At 32.5% G+C, this 16,157-nt stretch overlaps 1 protein-coding gene across 1 annotated transcript; it reads right to left on the minus strand.

Moving 5' to 3' along the window:
* Window positions 1-1,120: 1,120 nt before the first annotated feature.
* CSN1S1 (casein alpha s1) lies at window positions 1,121-15,949 on the minus strand. Its single transcript, XM_030311944.1, has 18 exons — window positions 15,879-15,949; window positions 14,421-14,483; window positions 12,832-12,864; window positions 12,342-12,362; window positions 11,887-11,925; window positions 11,355-11,378; window positions 10,700-10,723; window positions 10,572-10,613; window positions 9,351-9,374; window positions 8,058-8,090; window positions 7,226-7,249; window positions 7,041-7,085; window positions 6,007-6,048; window positions 4,631-4,648; window positions 4,154-4,195; window positions 2,996-3,154; window positions 2,338-2,379; window positions 1,121-1,500 (listed from the first exon to the last, which is right to left on the minus strand). The coding sequence occupies exons 2-16, from the start codon at window positions 14,469-14,471 to the stop codon at window positions 2,996-2,998; spliced, it is 621 nt and encodes a 206-aa protein (XP_030167804.1). The 5' UTR covers window positions 14,472-14,483; window positions 15,879-15,949; the 3' UTR covers window positions 1,121-1,500; window positions 2,338-2,379.
* Between the last annotated feature and the right edge of the window lie 208 nt (window positions 15,950-16,157).

Below are 16,157 nucleotides of genomic sequence, written 5' to 3' on the forward strand. Positions count from 1 at the left end.
AGCTACCTCCTGTCACCATACAACACTATTACAATACCAGTTATTATATTCTCTGTGTTGCACCCTTCGATTTATTCATTCCATAACTGGAAGCCTATATCTCCCACTCCCTTTCACCCATTTTCCTATCCTCTCCACCTTCCTCATAGGTGGTATTTTAAATATGGTGTCACATAAATCCTTGATATTCACATTTTCCCCTTCATTTTGCCTTTAAAACCAAAGAAGAAAACAATACCAGCAACAGTTTGCTTTAATCTTATAGAACAGAGGCTTCTACCTCATAGGACAATTTTAAGGACAAGTCTGCTCTAGCTTTGTACTACAATTTAGCTTGCAGGAAACAAGATTGTCTTATTCCATGGCTCACTGGGCATTCATTAAATTGATGACTTTATTTCTATAGGATTCATGACATGAGAAATATCAAGTATCCTTGAAGCCTTGGGAAATAACATGACGAACGAAGTTGGGAGACACATTTTATGAAAACACAAGGGCCTGTACTCTCCACTAATTTCTTGCAGGTTCAGTAGTTGGAGTAGGTTGGCAAACCATGACGTGTTGGGTTGGCTGCAAACCTGGAATATACCCTGAAAAGTAAATCTCACCTGGGGCTTTTAGGATATCAGAGCAAGTAACAATTGTCATTTCAAGAAATAACTCCTCATTGGGCTCTGAAGGATATTGAACAGGTCACCATGGCTACTAGGTGACCGTGTGTACTAAGGTGACCTCTTAAATGGTCTAATCTACCTACATATAAACTCAGCTATAATCAAGTGGGTTGAGTACAAACAGGTCCTGGTGGCATAAATTAATTGCATCACCAGGTTGTTCAAGTACCCAGTTGACACACAAATGCCACACTGCTGTTCCTCTCTGCAGCCACATCTCATGGGAAATATTCTATAAACAACTGACTTCAAGTGAAAGATTTTGGACCTCATTTATAATTTGCCAGAATCAGAAGTGACATTTTAACCTTTTTCATTAAAATGTGATTGAAAGTATCATAGAAAAATTTAGTGAAAACAAAATATTATATACATACTCTGAAAAGGATTATGTAAATGTTGCTGAATGGAATAATGACAGAAAGTATGGACTGTGCCTTAAAAGTATAATTTATTGAAAAGAAAAAGAAAAATCTCAGTCACTGCACACAATTACATGAAGTGATGGCACTTACAGAAGAACCAATTCAAAGACTTTTTAAACAAAATTTCCATCACAGAAACTTAGTAAAGACTTCAATACCCTCTGATTCAGTGGCCTTCACACCAGCATGATGTAACTGAAATTGAGACAATAAACTGTTAGGAAAACTTAGCTTAATGAAAATGATGATATTCTATCTAATGCACAGTAGAGAACTCAAGAAGAAAAGACTGCCTTCAATTTGGGATTGTCCTATTCTAAAATAACAGTTGAATCCTTTGGCTAGGATGGTTCTACACGATAGAGGCGAAATTTAGAGAATGGAATTTTCAGTCACATCTGTAAAGAGAAAAGGAAATGTGTGGTTAGCCATACTACATATTTTGAGTTGAAGACACACTATTATGGTATGCACATTTTAATTTCCATTTTTTCCATTTTAAGATAAAGCTTACAATGTTATTTGTGCTTTCCTGTGGCTGACATATATATCCATTTTTCCTGATTTTTAAGTTTTGAAAATAATTTATTACCAGATAGTATTTTCTTTTGAAGTAATATAAAAGATATGGCAAGGCAACTGGAATAAAAAGTTTTCATGTGGGTCAGAGTTTTATCATTTTCTTTAGTTTGATCTTTTGGAAAGAAAGTTGCCACCATTGTGAAGGGAAGTGCACACACACACATACACACACACATTTAAAAGCTCCAATCAAGTGGGAGAAGGTAATTAAAACAAATCTGTTGACTTTTCAGTCTGTTTGCCTATTGACAAGCAATCATTTGGTTTCACTAGGTGACTTGCTAAGGATTTCTTCTGTAGTGAGCACAAGGAATAGGATACAACTGTTTGGTTCACCTGAGTCTCAATGTCACATCTTCATAGAATGTTACTAACATACAAACTCCTATACTTGTATAGGATTCCCAATATTATAAATTATATTAGTTAAAGTTAGGTAACTTTTTAAGTTGCTGTTTAAATATAGTATGAGCAGGAAACAAAAATTTGCACATTACTAAGCCAATTTAATTCTGTAAGTGCTAATGTGTTCTGAAGGAACCAGACTTCAGCGGAAAAAAAAAAAAACAACTTACAGCCTACAATCATATCTTTTTACCTTGTCTTCAAATGAAAATAGGATTAATGGTTAGACAGGTAATTTGCAAACTTACCAAGTACCATAATTGTGGAGTTTCTGAGAATTTTTAATTTTTCTGGAAGAATAAAAATTGTTAAAATTATGTGATCAAGGTTGTCAGCAATAAAATTTTCTTAGCCCCGCCCCCAAAATGACCACTACTTATTTGCTGTGTCTATTTTCCCAGCACTATACTTTGCAAAGATGATTATATTTAATCACATTCAGAGTTATTAAAATAAGCATTGTTATACTTATTTCAAGTAATCAAAAGTCAGAATTTGAATTTAGAACTATTGGATACCAAAATCTGTGCTCTATTGTTATGTGTATCATGGGTATAACCCAAAGGAAAGCATTTGAAGATTAGTAAAAGTGCAAAAAGAAAAAAACTGAGTTCTATATCAGAACCCTTTATAGTTTTAATTTGGAGAAAAGTTTTTTTCTACCCTTATCAAGAATGAGTTTCACTTATAGAATAGATGACGCTGCTCCAAATGTTCCTGACTGTTGTACTGTTAGCCATAGATACCAGGAAGTATTGTCAATTTTCCAATTCAGAAAACTCTCACATAAGTCACTGAACACTGATTTGCCATGAATATTCTAAGCCTGTTTCTATGGTAGGTTCTGTAAGTGAATTTCTTTTATTTCCTTTGGTAGAACATCAATATTTAGGTAAATGAACTTACCTACCACTCTGGCACAACACCAACGTTTTCAGTGTTCTCAGGGGCCGTAAGTTTAGTGACGTCATAGAATGGTGTGTAAGCAATATACTGCATGACTTGTGGAGGGTAATACCACACAGCATAGGGATAAGCATCAAGTTGGTAGAATTGTTGGAAAGGCTAGAAGTAAAGACCATTGAGAAGCAACAATGTATGAACAATTGCTGTTTTGAATCTCTGAAAATGAATCATTCCAATCATTTCAGACATGGCTGTTAGCAACACAAGAGATAATTACTCGGTGAGATCTTTGAAAGAAAAAGAGAATATGAATTACAGATTCTGAATAAAACTTCAAAGGTGGAAGAAGCAACCTATTTGAAATACTTTTCATGTAAGAGAGTTGGGAACTGACACTAATTTTGTCCATTGTATTTCCTAGAGGCAATTTCTTCTAAGACATATGGAACATCCTCAACGATCTTTATTAAGAATCGCTAAATGGCAAGTAGTGACTGGGGGGCTTCGTGACTGATATGGAACTGACCTTATTGTTCACAAGAATCAGAATTGTTATGGCAGCACATAGTTCATAGTATCTGGTTATTGCCTTAAAAATGAAATCAGAATCCCTAGGAAAACTGTGGAACAATGGAATTTAGGGCAGGGGAAAGGTTGGTATTTGCTATGTATTACTAACAACTTCATTTCACAGATGAGAAAACAGGATCAGAGAGTATTTTTACAGAGACATTCAGTATCCCTCCAGATGGTTTATTCAAAAGAAAAGTGTGTCAACTAGTTTGAGAGTTTGAGATTTCTAAATATAAATTGAATTTTAGAATCGGACTATGGGCATAAAGATATAAAATTAAGAAATATGTTAAAAGAGAAATTAATGTAACCATGGAGATTAACACTTCATAGTGTTTATGATTATAAATACAATGCCCACATCAGCTGAGACAAAAAAGCAGAAAGCAGCTCCTTTTCCAAAGACTAGTGACAAGTAGTGTTAATCTCCCCTGTCAATTAATATAAATTGTCCCAGAAGTTGGGAGTGAGAAATAACTTCTGAAGAAGAAAACAACCCCTTCAAAGTATGAGGCTATTCAAAAGCACACATATTTAAACTTCACAGTATATCATTACTCTGTAATTTATTAATCAAAATATTACCAATTGGATGTGGTTGCTTTCAGTCACTCTGCGCAGTTGTTGCTGTATAAAAGGAAATATAGTACATTCTAAATTACTTAGACATCTTCTGGTACAACACGTTCATTTTTCAATGTACCAAGAATATATCATCATCCATGAAATTTAGGATAAACTGCATTATATGCCAGAATTATGAAAAAGTATAAAAACACTTTTTAATTTGTAACTTTAGAAAAATAATATTCAAATGGTGCATGGGTGGCTCAGTCAGTTAAGCATCCAACTCGATTTTGGCTCAAGTCATGATCTCACAGTCATGAGATTGAGCCCTGTGTAGGGCTCAGCACAGAGCTCAAAGCCTGCTTGAGATTCTCTCTTCCCTCTCTCTTTGCCCCTTCCCAGTGTGCACGTGCAAACAAGCAAGTGTATTGTCTCTCTCAAAATAAATAAACTTTAAAAAAATTAAAATATTCTAGATTTAATAAATAATCTTACCTGGTCACGGAGAGCTTCCTAGGAAAGAGAAAATATTTTGTTTTAGTATATTGACTTTATTAATTTATGAATAACAAACATTTATTAGGTACTTTCACTCATTCAGGGATAACTATGCTAGCCACTGAGGACACAATGAACATTATGAAATACAATGAACATTATGAGCAAGACCAATATAGTAATAATATTTGTGGAGGTAACAGCTTAGTCATATACATAAAATAATAAAACATGTTATTCCTGTAATTTCTCAGATCAGTAATGGTGAATTCGGGGGGGGGGGTGGTTAGTGATATATTTAAATTTATTTGGACTTTCTTTTAAACATAAGCAACTTAGACACCAAATAAGAGTAACAATTGGGCCCAAATTAAATTCATTATTGGCTATCCTCTTCCTACACCGATAACAGAAGAAAACGAAAAATATAATTTTACTAACTTACGACAGGGCCTTTTCCCTAAAGTCTTAAGTTGATTTGTTGCAACTAAAAGTAAAGGTTTTTGGTTTTTTTTTCCTCCCAAGCGAATGACTTTATAAAAATCAAAAGGATCAAAACTAAATAGTATTAAGAAGGTTGTGCTGATGGGTATATTTTTGATCTATTGATATGCTTTAGCATAAAAGCAATTTATGGCATTATGGTTCAAATGTACATCTTGATAAGAGACCTTCATAATGTTGTTAGAAGTGTCATGAGCAAAGCAAATTTTATAGAGTCTGAAGGGTCAGGGCAGGAATTGGACTTGCTACAAGCCAGATTTAGGGCTCTCTGAGTAGGAGATTGATAATCCAATATTCAAAATAACACCAGGAAGAATGTTTCCATTTCACACATAAGGAAACAGGTCCAGGGACAGTAAGTACAACTTGACAATTCTTAGAGAGATTTGACAAAAACAATTTGAATGTTTAGGACTCCTGATTCCTCCTACAGAGTCTATACTGTTTCCTTAAATGGAAAGTTTATTTGGCATATCTGTGCTTTCATGAGCAGGAATAGGAATGTTTCTGGAATCTCCATACAGCACTGAATTTGGGAAAATAAATACATGATAAAGTCCTAAATATAATGTATCATCAGAGACTATAAGAGGATTTGATGTAGAATTTACTCAAAGTAAATTTCTCCTTGGTTAGTAATTATGGATAAAATAGACAGCATTAGTATAGGCATAAATAGAAAGAAATGGCTTTAACAGTAAATATACAGGCAGTCATATGAATAATTTTTCAATTATTGTTAACTACCAAGGCTAGAATAGTTTCCTGAGAAAAAAATGAATACATCTTTAGAAGTGCACCCAACATAAAATTTAATGTATTTTAATTCTGCTGAATACAATATTGTATTATAATATATAAACTATTACCAGTTGCAGTTGGTTGTATTTGCTCAGTCTATGAAGCTGTTCCTATTCAAAAGAAAAAATATTCTCAGTTGCTTGGATACCATTCAGTCCAACCCCATCATTCTTAAGTAATGAAGCTAGAATCCTAAAATGCTTTTTCTAGAAGTAAAGAATGAGGAACTATTAATCTTACTTTAGTGTTATTTCTACAACAGATAATTTGGACTAATTGAATTATTTCTTTTTAAAATATTAGAAAACTGCTTTTTTAACTTTATTTTTTTTAATTTTTAATTTAATTAATTAATTAATTATTATTTTTGAGATCCCACGACCTGGGATCGTGACCCGAGCTGATATCAAAAGTCAGGTACTTAACTGACTGAGACACCCAAGTGCCTCTTAAGTTATTTTTAAGTTAAAATAAATTAAAATACAATCAGATATGAGTATTCAGGCAATTTTACTTATATAATATCTTGTGTCAGAATACTAAGAAAATTAAAAATGATTTCTGTTTTCTGACCAAAGCTTTTAAACTTGGTCAAATGAAATCAAAATATTAGATGAAGTGGGGGAAAAAATGATGATGCTTCTGACATTAGCCACATTTAGTGATCATTTACTTTGAACTATGGATTATATTAACTGCTTTTATATCATTTAATATTTATTATCATTGTCATTTTAGAAATTAGATTATAGACTTATAGCAGATAAATAAACTAACATCACATGCTGGTAAAAGGCAAAGCTTAGGGGCAAACTCAAGTCTGGCCAACTCTATGGACTGTCATTTAAATACTAGGCTATTCAGATCCAAAGCAGACTATACAGTACAAATATTCAACTTAAAGCATGTATTAAAAACCTGGAATTAAAAAACTCATTAATTTTATTTTCAGAGAGGAAGCAGTCATTATCTAGAATCCATCAGACTACTTACTATGGATTACATTTTAGCAGATAATGAGAAAGAGAACAATTTATCAATATAACATTCTTACTCATTTCTTGGTACATTTGCCTTTGATAAGCTCATAATGAAATTTTACCAGATAGCGTTGAGAGAGTATATCTTCCTTTGAAATGTGCTTCTGCTAAAAAACAAAAACAATAACAAACATATATATGTGTGTGTGTGTATATATGTGTGTATACATACACATATATGTATATGCATATTGTAGCATATCTTGGGTAATATTACTATATTTTAAATTTGACGAATAACTCTTACCTGAGTGTTATTGGGAACAACTTCCTTCAAAAAAATAGAAACAAGCACACTTTTAATTTTATGACATTAATTTACATTTAAGGTAAGAATGCTAATTAACCAAACACTATTACTAAATAACTGTGGTTAACTGATTTTAACAACAAATTTTTGCATAACTGAGACAAGGTGAATAATTTGAGGTATATACTGTATTCAAGATTCCCTTTCTTCTAACTGCTTTCAGCAGGGAGATTATTCAGAATGTTGAAGGTGGATATAAAATATTCACCTTTAGTGAATTCACAGAAACTTGGGTTGGTCTTACTTTGTAGTTTGGATGAAGGTCTCCCAAAGTTAAGAGAAAGACCTTCTCACCTTCTATGCCTGCTATTTTTTCTTTCTTTAGGTTAACAAGGGGCAAAGAATGTGTAATTCATTAACCCCGAATGGGTTGATTTCTACACAGAATATGACATGTTAACATAATCGATTTAGAAACATAGCCACCATTGTAATTTTTAATGACAAGATTGAGTTCTACTAATATGGATAGATTTCAATAAATATGAAATCTGGGAAGGGCAAAATAACTAGGGAAAAAATGTTTGGGCACCACAGATAGCCAGATACCATTGTTTGCCAACAACAATCTTGTCATTTTGTCTCTGACAAAGAGTTGTTTTCTTACATCTGTTGGGGTGATATTCACATCTTAAAATTGGAATAGAGTTACATATATGGCACCCTGTACAATGAGACCTTATGAAATATGTAACCTTCATGGTTCAACAAGCTTTCATAAATGTTTTCTAACTAATTGGGATATTGAATTAACATCAAAGTCACTTACCTCGCTTGATGAACTGCTGCTAGTTTCCCTTTGCTAAGAGAAAGGAAACCAGTGTCATTGACCCTGGTATTTTTAGAGTTGTAAGGAAACTAGGTCTACATTTTCCTCTTGGGTTGCTAACTCCTGGTTTCAGATTTGAAATGAGTGATATGAAAAGCGTCAGGGCCAATATAATGTATTTTCTGAAGTGTCAATTTTATTTAAAATATATGGAGAGAAGAGGATAATAACTTACCCAATAACTTAAAAAAAAACATTTTTTAGTAAAACAAACACAGGTGTATGATTGAGTAGAATGCAAAATGTATATGGATATTTTTTGTGTGTGATAAATATGAAATTTGAAGAAAAAGCCCCATTGAGCTGACCTACCCAGAGTTAAGCATTTATTCTCTTGTACCTTTGGGGCTATTTTGAAGTGAATAAACTGGAAACACTAAAATACAACGACCAATTGGGGCGCATAGGTGGCTCAGTCGGTTGGGTGTCTGACTTCGGCTCAGGTCATGATCTCACAGCTTGTGAGTTCATGCCCCATGATGGGCTCTGTGCTGACAGCTCGGAGCCTGGAGCCTGCTTCAATTCTGTGTCTCCCTCTCTCTCTCTGCCCCTACCCTGCTTGTGCTCTCTGTCTCTCATAAATGAACAAATGTTAAAAAAATTTTTAAATAAAAAAAAATGCAACAACCAATTTCAGCATGGACCTAAAATTATATTAGCTTTTAAAACATCTACCCTTTGAAATATGTAGTTTCCTTTTAAGGCATGTATGTTTATATTTATATATGGATATAACTTTTGTATCGAAGTGCAAATTTTAAAAGACTGATTCTGATATTCAAAAGACTATTCATCTCTTCAGAGAGTTGATTAACTATATATTAGGGACTTACATGTTTTTCCCACATTTTTAGATTGGGTAGCAGAGCCAATCCTCGGTGATCCCCGGTGATTGCTGCAATTAATTCTTTCTGCCCAAGGACTGCCCTCAACATTGAGAGAGTTCATACCCCAAGATGGCAGAGGTAAGACTTTTGTTGGAGCCTCATGTTCCATTTGTTAACAGTCATGCACATTTTGCTTTTTACTCTTTATTTTAATAAATAAGCAATGTTTTCACTGATCATCATACAAATGACCTATTCCCTCTTCCAATGTTAACTTTATCTGGCACGACATTGTACATTCTTGGACTTGAGAAGTTTAACCTTGCTCACTTTGAGCAGATAGTTTTGCATGAAACAAAGCATATACTGTGTACTACGTGTGATATAAAAGTGTAGAATGTCTTACCTCAGGGTCTTCCATAACATGTCCCTTAGGAAAAGAAAAAAGAATTAATTTTATGTTTCAAATGTAAAATAACAATTGCTGAATAAAAATAGACAGCAAAGAAAATAGAAAATTGAGGCAATAGCCAAGTTATAAGGAAAATAAAAAGGCCTGCCTACCCTGGCCTGAGCTAACCAAAGGATTTACCTCCCTAATCTGCATTTCAGAGTTTAATAAAAATTATTTTGGATTCTTATATGTTGTGATAAACCAATGTAAATAATTCTACATTTTACTTTAACCAGTATACGTTCTTTTTTCTTTAATTTGGCTTTTTCAAGGTAAAGAGCAGCACCGGATTAAAGATCATGTGGTAAATAAAAGTGCACAAACCATTGGCTTAATGACACCTACATACTTAAGCAAAATGGAATTTCTCCCTCTATATTCCATAGCAATATAGTGACATTATCAATAAAATTTAAGCTGAAAATATGAGTGCTGGTGTAATTATCCAGCTAATTCTGGCCAATGTGTGCTATATCTTTTTTTTTTCTTGAATTAGAAATATCTGTCTTTGTTTTGACTTAGAATTATTTACTTTGTGTGGGTATGTAAAAGGAATGTTTTTACTTCTTCATTTTCCTTATATTAGCTTTAACAGCTTTAAAACAAAAGATCATACATCAGTTGATTTATTCTGCCAAGAAAGGATAATCATTCAGGTATGAAGGATAGTTAGATATATTTATCTCATAAATTTTGAGCACCTGTGTGGTCTCTTTATACCAAATCTATTAAAAATCTAGTAGACAACTCATATTTTAAAAATCATGTTTAAATAAAGCAAATCATCAACTGTGACTATGTAAAACATCCTTGGAGCAGATATATTGCTATATATAGTACTCTGAATGAAGCATTTCTTCAGCTTTGGTGATAAGTTCAAACAATTGGCCAGTCCACAATCACACCCATGCAAGCACACATTCCTTCCTTCCTTCCTTCATCCATCCATTCATTCATACTAATGTTTCATCTCCCCATAGGTGTAAAGTAACATCAATAAAATCAGTATTCTTTAGAATTCTCAGCAGAAGTCACATTTTGAATATCTGAAAAGTTCTAAGAAACTATAAATGCCATAGAAAAACTTCTTTTTTCTAAACTTAAATAATTTTCCCACTGCAAGAATACATTTTTTTTTTTTTGGCCACACTATTGAAGGAAAAATTTTGGTACCTTGGGTTCATCATTCTGCGTTTCTCTCAGAAGTTCTCTTTGCTGAAATCAATAAAGGGTAGCATGTAAAATATATTTTTGAAAGGACAAACTTTTAAAATAATTTAAATACCATTGGTGTTCCTTACCCTGCTCAGTTCACTGAGGTGTTCCTTAGGGATAGAAAAGAAAAGAGAAACAACATTAGTGAATAGGGATGTAAGTGAGTGAACATCTGTAAGAAAGTGCACCTTGCATTGTGCTGCTGCAAATTAAAAAATAAATATGTTTCTCATGAATGCACTAATATTTCTTGATATATCATTTTTAACATCAGTTTCTTTTTGCTAAGCTTTCTTTGCTTAAGCTGTATGGCAATATGCACTTAAAATAATAAAAAATGAGTCACCTCTTGATTTCAGCTCAGGTCATGATCTCGCATTTGGTGAGATCAAGCCCTGCCTCGGGCTCTGTGCTGACAGTGTGGGGTCTGCTTGGGATTTTTTCTCTCCCTCTCTCTCTCCCCCTTGCCCCTACTTGCACTCATGGGTGCGCTTTCCCTCTCTCTCTTTCTCCTCTCAAAATAAATAAATAAAAATTAAAAAAAAAAATAAAAAGTTGTCCCACTATATTTTATTGTTATCTTTTATCTTATTTCAGTCATAGTTCTGAATTCTCTTGATCTCACTTGTCTGGTTCAATAAACCTAGTGTCTATTTCCATAAGAGGCAATAAAGAAGTGGACAGCACAACACTTGCATCCGTTTGTAAACTTTATGGTGTATCTTGTGGAGATCTCCTTACCTGTCTTAATTCTCTTGGTGTAAGCTACAAAAGAAAGGAAGGAAGGAAGGGAGGGAGGGAAGGAGGGATGGAGGAAGAGAGGAAGAAGAAAAGTCATGTTAAAAACCATTCAGGCAAAGTTGGGTTGCCTATCAACTTTTTAAATAGTGGTCATGAAGTCAAATTTCTATTTGTGTTTTATTTGACAAGTAAGTCACTAAATTATAGAAAATACAATACATAAAGGAGTATTGTTTAGAGACAAAATGTTCCATCCATAATACGTATGGAAATTGTATATTCTACCTAGGTTATGCAAAGGAAAGCTTAAGTGTTTTACAAAGAGGCAAATGCATAGGAACAAATTAAAATTTAATTTAGCTTTTTAATATTTGAACATCTGGCTTTAATATTCTTTGTGGGTGCCTGGGTGACTGAATGAAGGGAATAATTGGTCAAGCTAAGTGAAAAAAACATTTATCAACTAAAATTAAAATACATTTCCCAGAAAAATGTGTTTGTCTTTTAAGAAAAATAAATGGATAACACTTACGAGAGCAAACCTGAGAGCCTGTCTTTCTTTGAGAAGCTCCTATAGAATTAAAGTGTGAATGATTAAAAAAAATGAAAAACATACCAAAAAAAGGAGCATGTTTGTCAATTTGAACACAAGTTCTCAATTTTAATTAGGTAAGCCAGCATATTTCTTAGGTAGAAGAAAAGATAATTAGTTTTAATTTTATAATCTAATTTTTAAAACTAAAGGAGACACCCTATTGGGTTGTTTCTTTTTACTAGGCTTAGAGACTTAGTAAGTCTGTGCTTAACAAAATGTCGAAGGAAGAATTGAATAAGGATTTAGTCAAAACAGAGATTTGAGAGAGTAATCCAAGTAGCTGAGTACTTGGATACATTTGAAGGCAAATTAAAAGTGGAGCAGGAAGACATTCATCATTCATCATAGCTAACAGAAAAAGTTGGGAGCGGGGGGTAGAGAAAGAGCCTTACCTCTCTGCTGTCTGGTTCATTCTGCAAAGAATAAAAAAATAAATTAAAAGGTATTATTAGTTCAATTAGTGGGCAGAGTGGAGGTGTAATGACTCTTGCAAAAACGTGAGGTACAGGTATCTAATTGAAGATCCAGTGTGTAAATGAGACCAAATTATAAATCACATGTTGGAGTTCAAGTAGAAGAGAAAGAAGCAGGAATACATTAAAATAGATCATGTTAACATATTCTGTTTAATTATTTCTCTTGAATATTAAGATTTTTATTAACCATAAATATTTATGTAAGTTCATGTGCCCACCTCTCTAAGAAAGTTTGTGAAAACAAATAAAAATTTCTCAGCACTTGAACTGAGTTTATTATATCACAGTGAATGTGAAACTGTTTTATAGAGAAGAGAACAGGTGTAGAGTCTGTGTGTTATCAAGACATCATCACTTACATTATATAATTAGAGGGAGTTCTTGGAATACGGAATAGAATACTCACTCGAACGAGTTCTAGCTGTCTATGAGGATGTTTCTGTGAAAAACAATAGTGAATTGTAAACAAAACAAAAGAAAAAGTAATCAAAATACAATAATAATTTCACACTAAATATGTACTATGAATTTAAACATTACTACTTAAGCAAGGCTTTTATTTTAATAGCTAAATTTATCTGAAACCACGTTTCCCTGGTAGCAAAATGGGGGAAAAAAGTAACTATAACTATTTAATTAACAAATATCAAAACAAAATAGGTTAATTATGTTCTCAATACGACACAAAATTGGGAAAAGTATGTAAAAAGACTAAAAAAAAAAGTTCTTAGTTTAAATTAATCCAGAATGATAAATAAGTTATTTAGTTTTCTAAACTACTATTACATGATCGTTCTAAAGGTGATTTTAAAGCATTACAAATTTGTGGAGCAAAATGTATGCTTTCCTAATTAAATGTTGTTTGTCTGGATTTTATTTTTATCATCAATTTAATTATACAAAAGATTTTCTCAATCTGAACCTTGACTCTGGAGACAAGGCTAAGTTTGATTAAATGATAGCATAAACATTTCTGATGTTTTCTTGGGAATAGAGATGTAGAATCTGTTTTCTGAGGAACTTGCATTCATTTCATTTGTAAGGACAAGATAAGAACTACTCCCACGACACATTCCTGGGGACTTGGATCTTTTTTTGTAACTCAAAGTCAGAGATTTCTTTCTGTTGGTGCTTAGAGTGTAGCATAAACAAAATTCTCTTGGTTAAGAAGTTGAGTTACTGGTGATTACTCATTATCCTTATAAGGATTTAGAGAATAAGAGTCTCATCAATAGAATAATGTGCCAGCACTTCAGAAACTTTTGCTTCCATATTTATTTGATGGTTGTGATGTCCAAATATCTCAAATCATTACTTGATGAGTTTCCCTCGAGGTCATCCTTGTTTATTCCTCCCTCCTTCATTAGCTACACATCACAAGAAAACAGAATAACATTTGCTTCACGTAACTAACAGAATAGCATTTCTTTTTATTTTTGAGAAGAAAAATAATTTACATTATCTAGTTTCATGGTCTACAGTGACCACAGTAATTTGATTTCTGAATCAGAAGAATCAGCCTTGTTTTCTATACCTTGGGCAAATATTTGTTGCCACAGCTATCTCAAATGAAGGTTGACTTCATTTCCAAAAGTAAAATACACTGGAATATGTGACTTTATGTTATATTTGATAAGGAAATACAGCACCTATTATATGTCTAAAAATACGCTAATTCTATAATGGACCAAGGGAAAGAGCCTAATTACATTCTTTGATGTTATTTATCATGTTGTACAATAACTAATTTTTTTGTTCTTTTTTTTTTACTTTTTATTAAATTTTTTTTTTATTGAGTAGTGCTTATATTTCAAGTCAGACATTGATTTGGACTTAAGACTTGTGAAATATTACCATAGTTTTAATATCAAGACTTTACTAATTAGAGATCATCCCATGCTTTAAGATTATTATTCTCCATATTTCATGTTTGATAAGATATAAGATCCTTTCTGACAAGAATCTTCAACTTTCTAAATTCTCTACTGTACTCACAGGTCTGGCAAGAGCAATAGCCACAAGGCAGGTAAGGATGAGGAGCTTCATGGTGGTCAAGGCCTAGGTAAGAGAACAAAATAAAAACGAGTTAGGTCTTATAATAAAATTTATTTCATGAAAAAGAAATCCTTGATTTTCCAAAAAAGGAAAATTTATGATAAAATAGGTCCATTTGAGGAGTGGTATTTTAATTAACATTATCTTTAATTTTTCTATTTAACATAAATTTAGTTTATGATTCTAGTTATCTTGCTCAGTGCTTATTTTAAGAAATATCAATTTCTGACCAATATTTTCATCTACTAGCATTCTAAAAGAAAAAATTTGATTTTGGGGTATGGTATATGGTTTTGTCTGAGGAATAAAGGATTATCAATATTTACATACAATTTTTAAAAAACCCAAACTTTTCCTCTTAGATCATCAGATTTGCTAAATGAGTAATAAACTAATTTAATTTTATCCGAATTTTTTTGAAAATCTCTCCTTTAAGTCTATTTTAGAGCATTCTGTTCTTTTGGAATCTTTGTGAAAAATGAAATCAGTGCATTTGTAGAAATTATTAATCTCCATCAGTTATTAAAAAAAATCTAGCTATCACTTCATGTTTGACTACACTGATCTATCCATGACATGACTGTACGAAGATGATTGGACAGATTCATAAGATTCAGATGTCTTGTTATGTTTGATTTCCAGAGTTCTATCAAACTGCAAGAATCTGTAACTACTGACATTTATATGTAGTAGAAAAATGGTTTCTGGGGAAATTATTTTTAAAAATGATGTTATACATGTTATGCCTTAGTCAACAAACTAATACTGACATTTTTATATATACTGCTTCGGTTGAATCTAAAAACAAACTGTTGAATCTAAACACATTAGTAAAGAAGGCATATTTATAAGCCCAAAATGAGTTTACTATCTTTACCCATTTGTATCCTTCCGAATAGCCAAATTTAAATATCTTTACAAAAGTAGTCATTTATGTGTCTAACATTGATGTACTCTTTATATAATTAGTTTTATTAGCCACGTGACATGAAATAAAGATGGTCGTGAAACATTCTACCAGAAATGTTATAGTAATTAAAAAGATCAGAAATTATTTTGCATAGCAACTTTCCACAGAATTGGACAAAATAATTCAAACTGCGTCATCAAAAGTGTCTATTGAAATTATGTATCTACTTTTTCAATATAACAGATTTTAGTTACCAAGTCTTTAAAAAATGATTTGATCTTTATAAAGCTATAGTAAGTTTTCACCAAAATCTCTGAGATCAATGTTGTCAAAATTTGCAAATGCATTCTAAACTACCAGTAAATCATAAGAAGGTATCAATATTTGCAAACACATAGAAGTTACAAATGCATCTTAATGAAGAATGAAAGAAAGAAAGATTAGACAGTGTGAAATCATAGTAAGTTTGTGATATGTAAACACAATACCTTGAACTCAAGCCTGGGAAGAAGAAGCAACCTGGGTTGATGATCAAGGTGATGACAGATGACTTTGCTCCACAGCTATTTAAACGAAGTGATTAGTAAAATGCTAATTTTGTGGTTTAAGTTCAACCAATAGGTTATTTAAATTCTAAGAATTCTCTCAAATAGGAAATTCATTTTCAGTTCAATTTCTCTCCCAAGAAATTCTGTGGAGAGCGTCCAACAAAGGAGTGATTCATGCTCTGATAACAGATTATAGAGGAAATGGAATATCATTACTCA

Source organism: Lynx canadensis, chromosome B1, assembly GCF_007474595.2.
Source record: "Lynx canadensis isolate LIC74 chromosome B1, mLynCan4.pri.v2, whole genome shotgun sequence".
NCBI classification, from domain to species: domain Eukaryota; kingdom Metazoa; phylum Chordata; class Mammalia; order Carnivora; family Felidae; genus Lynx; species Lynx canadensis.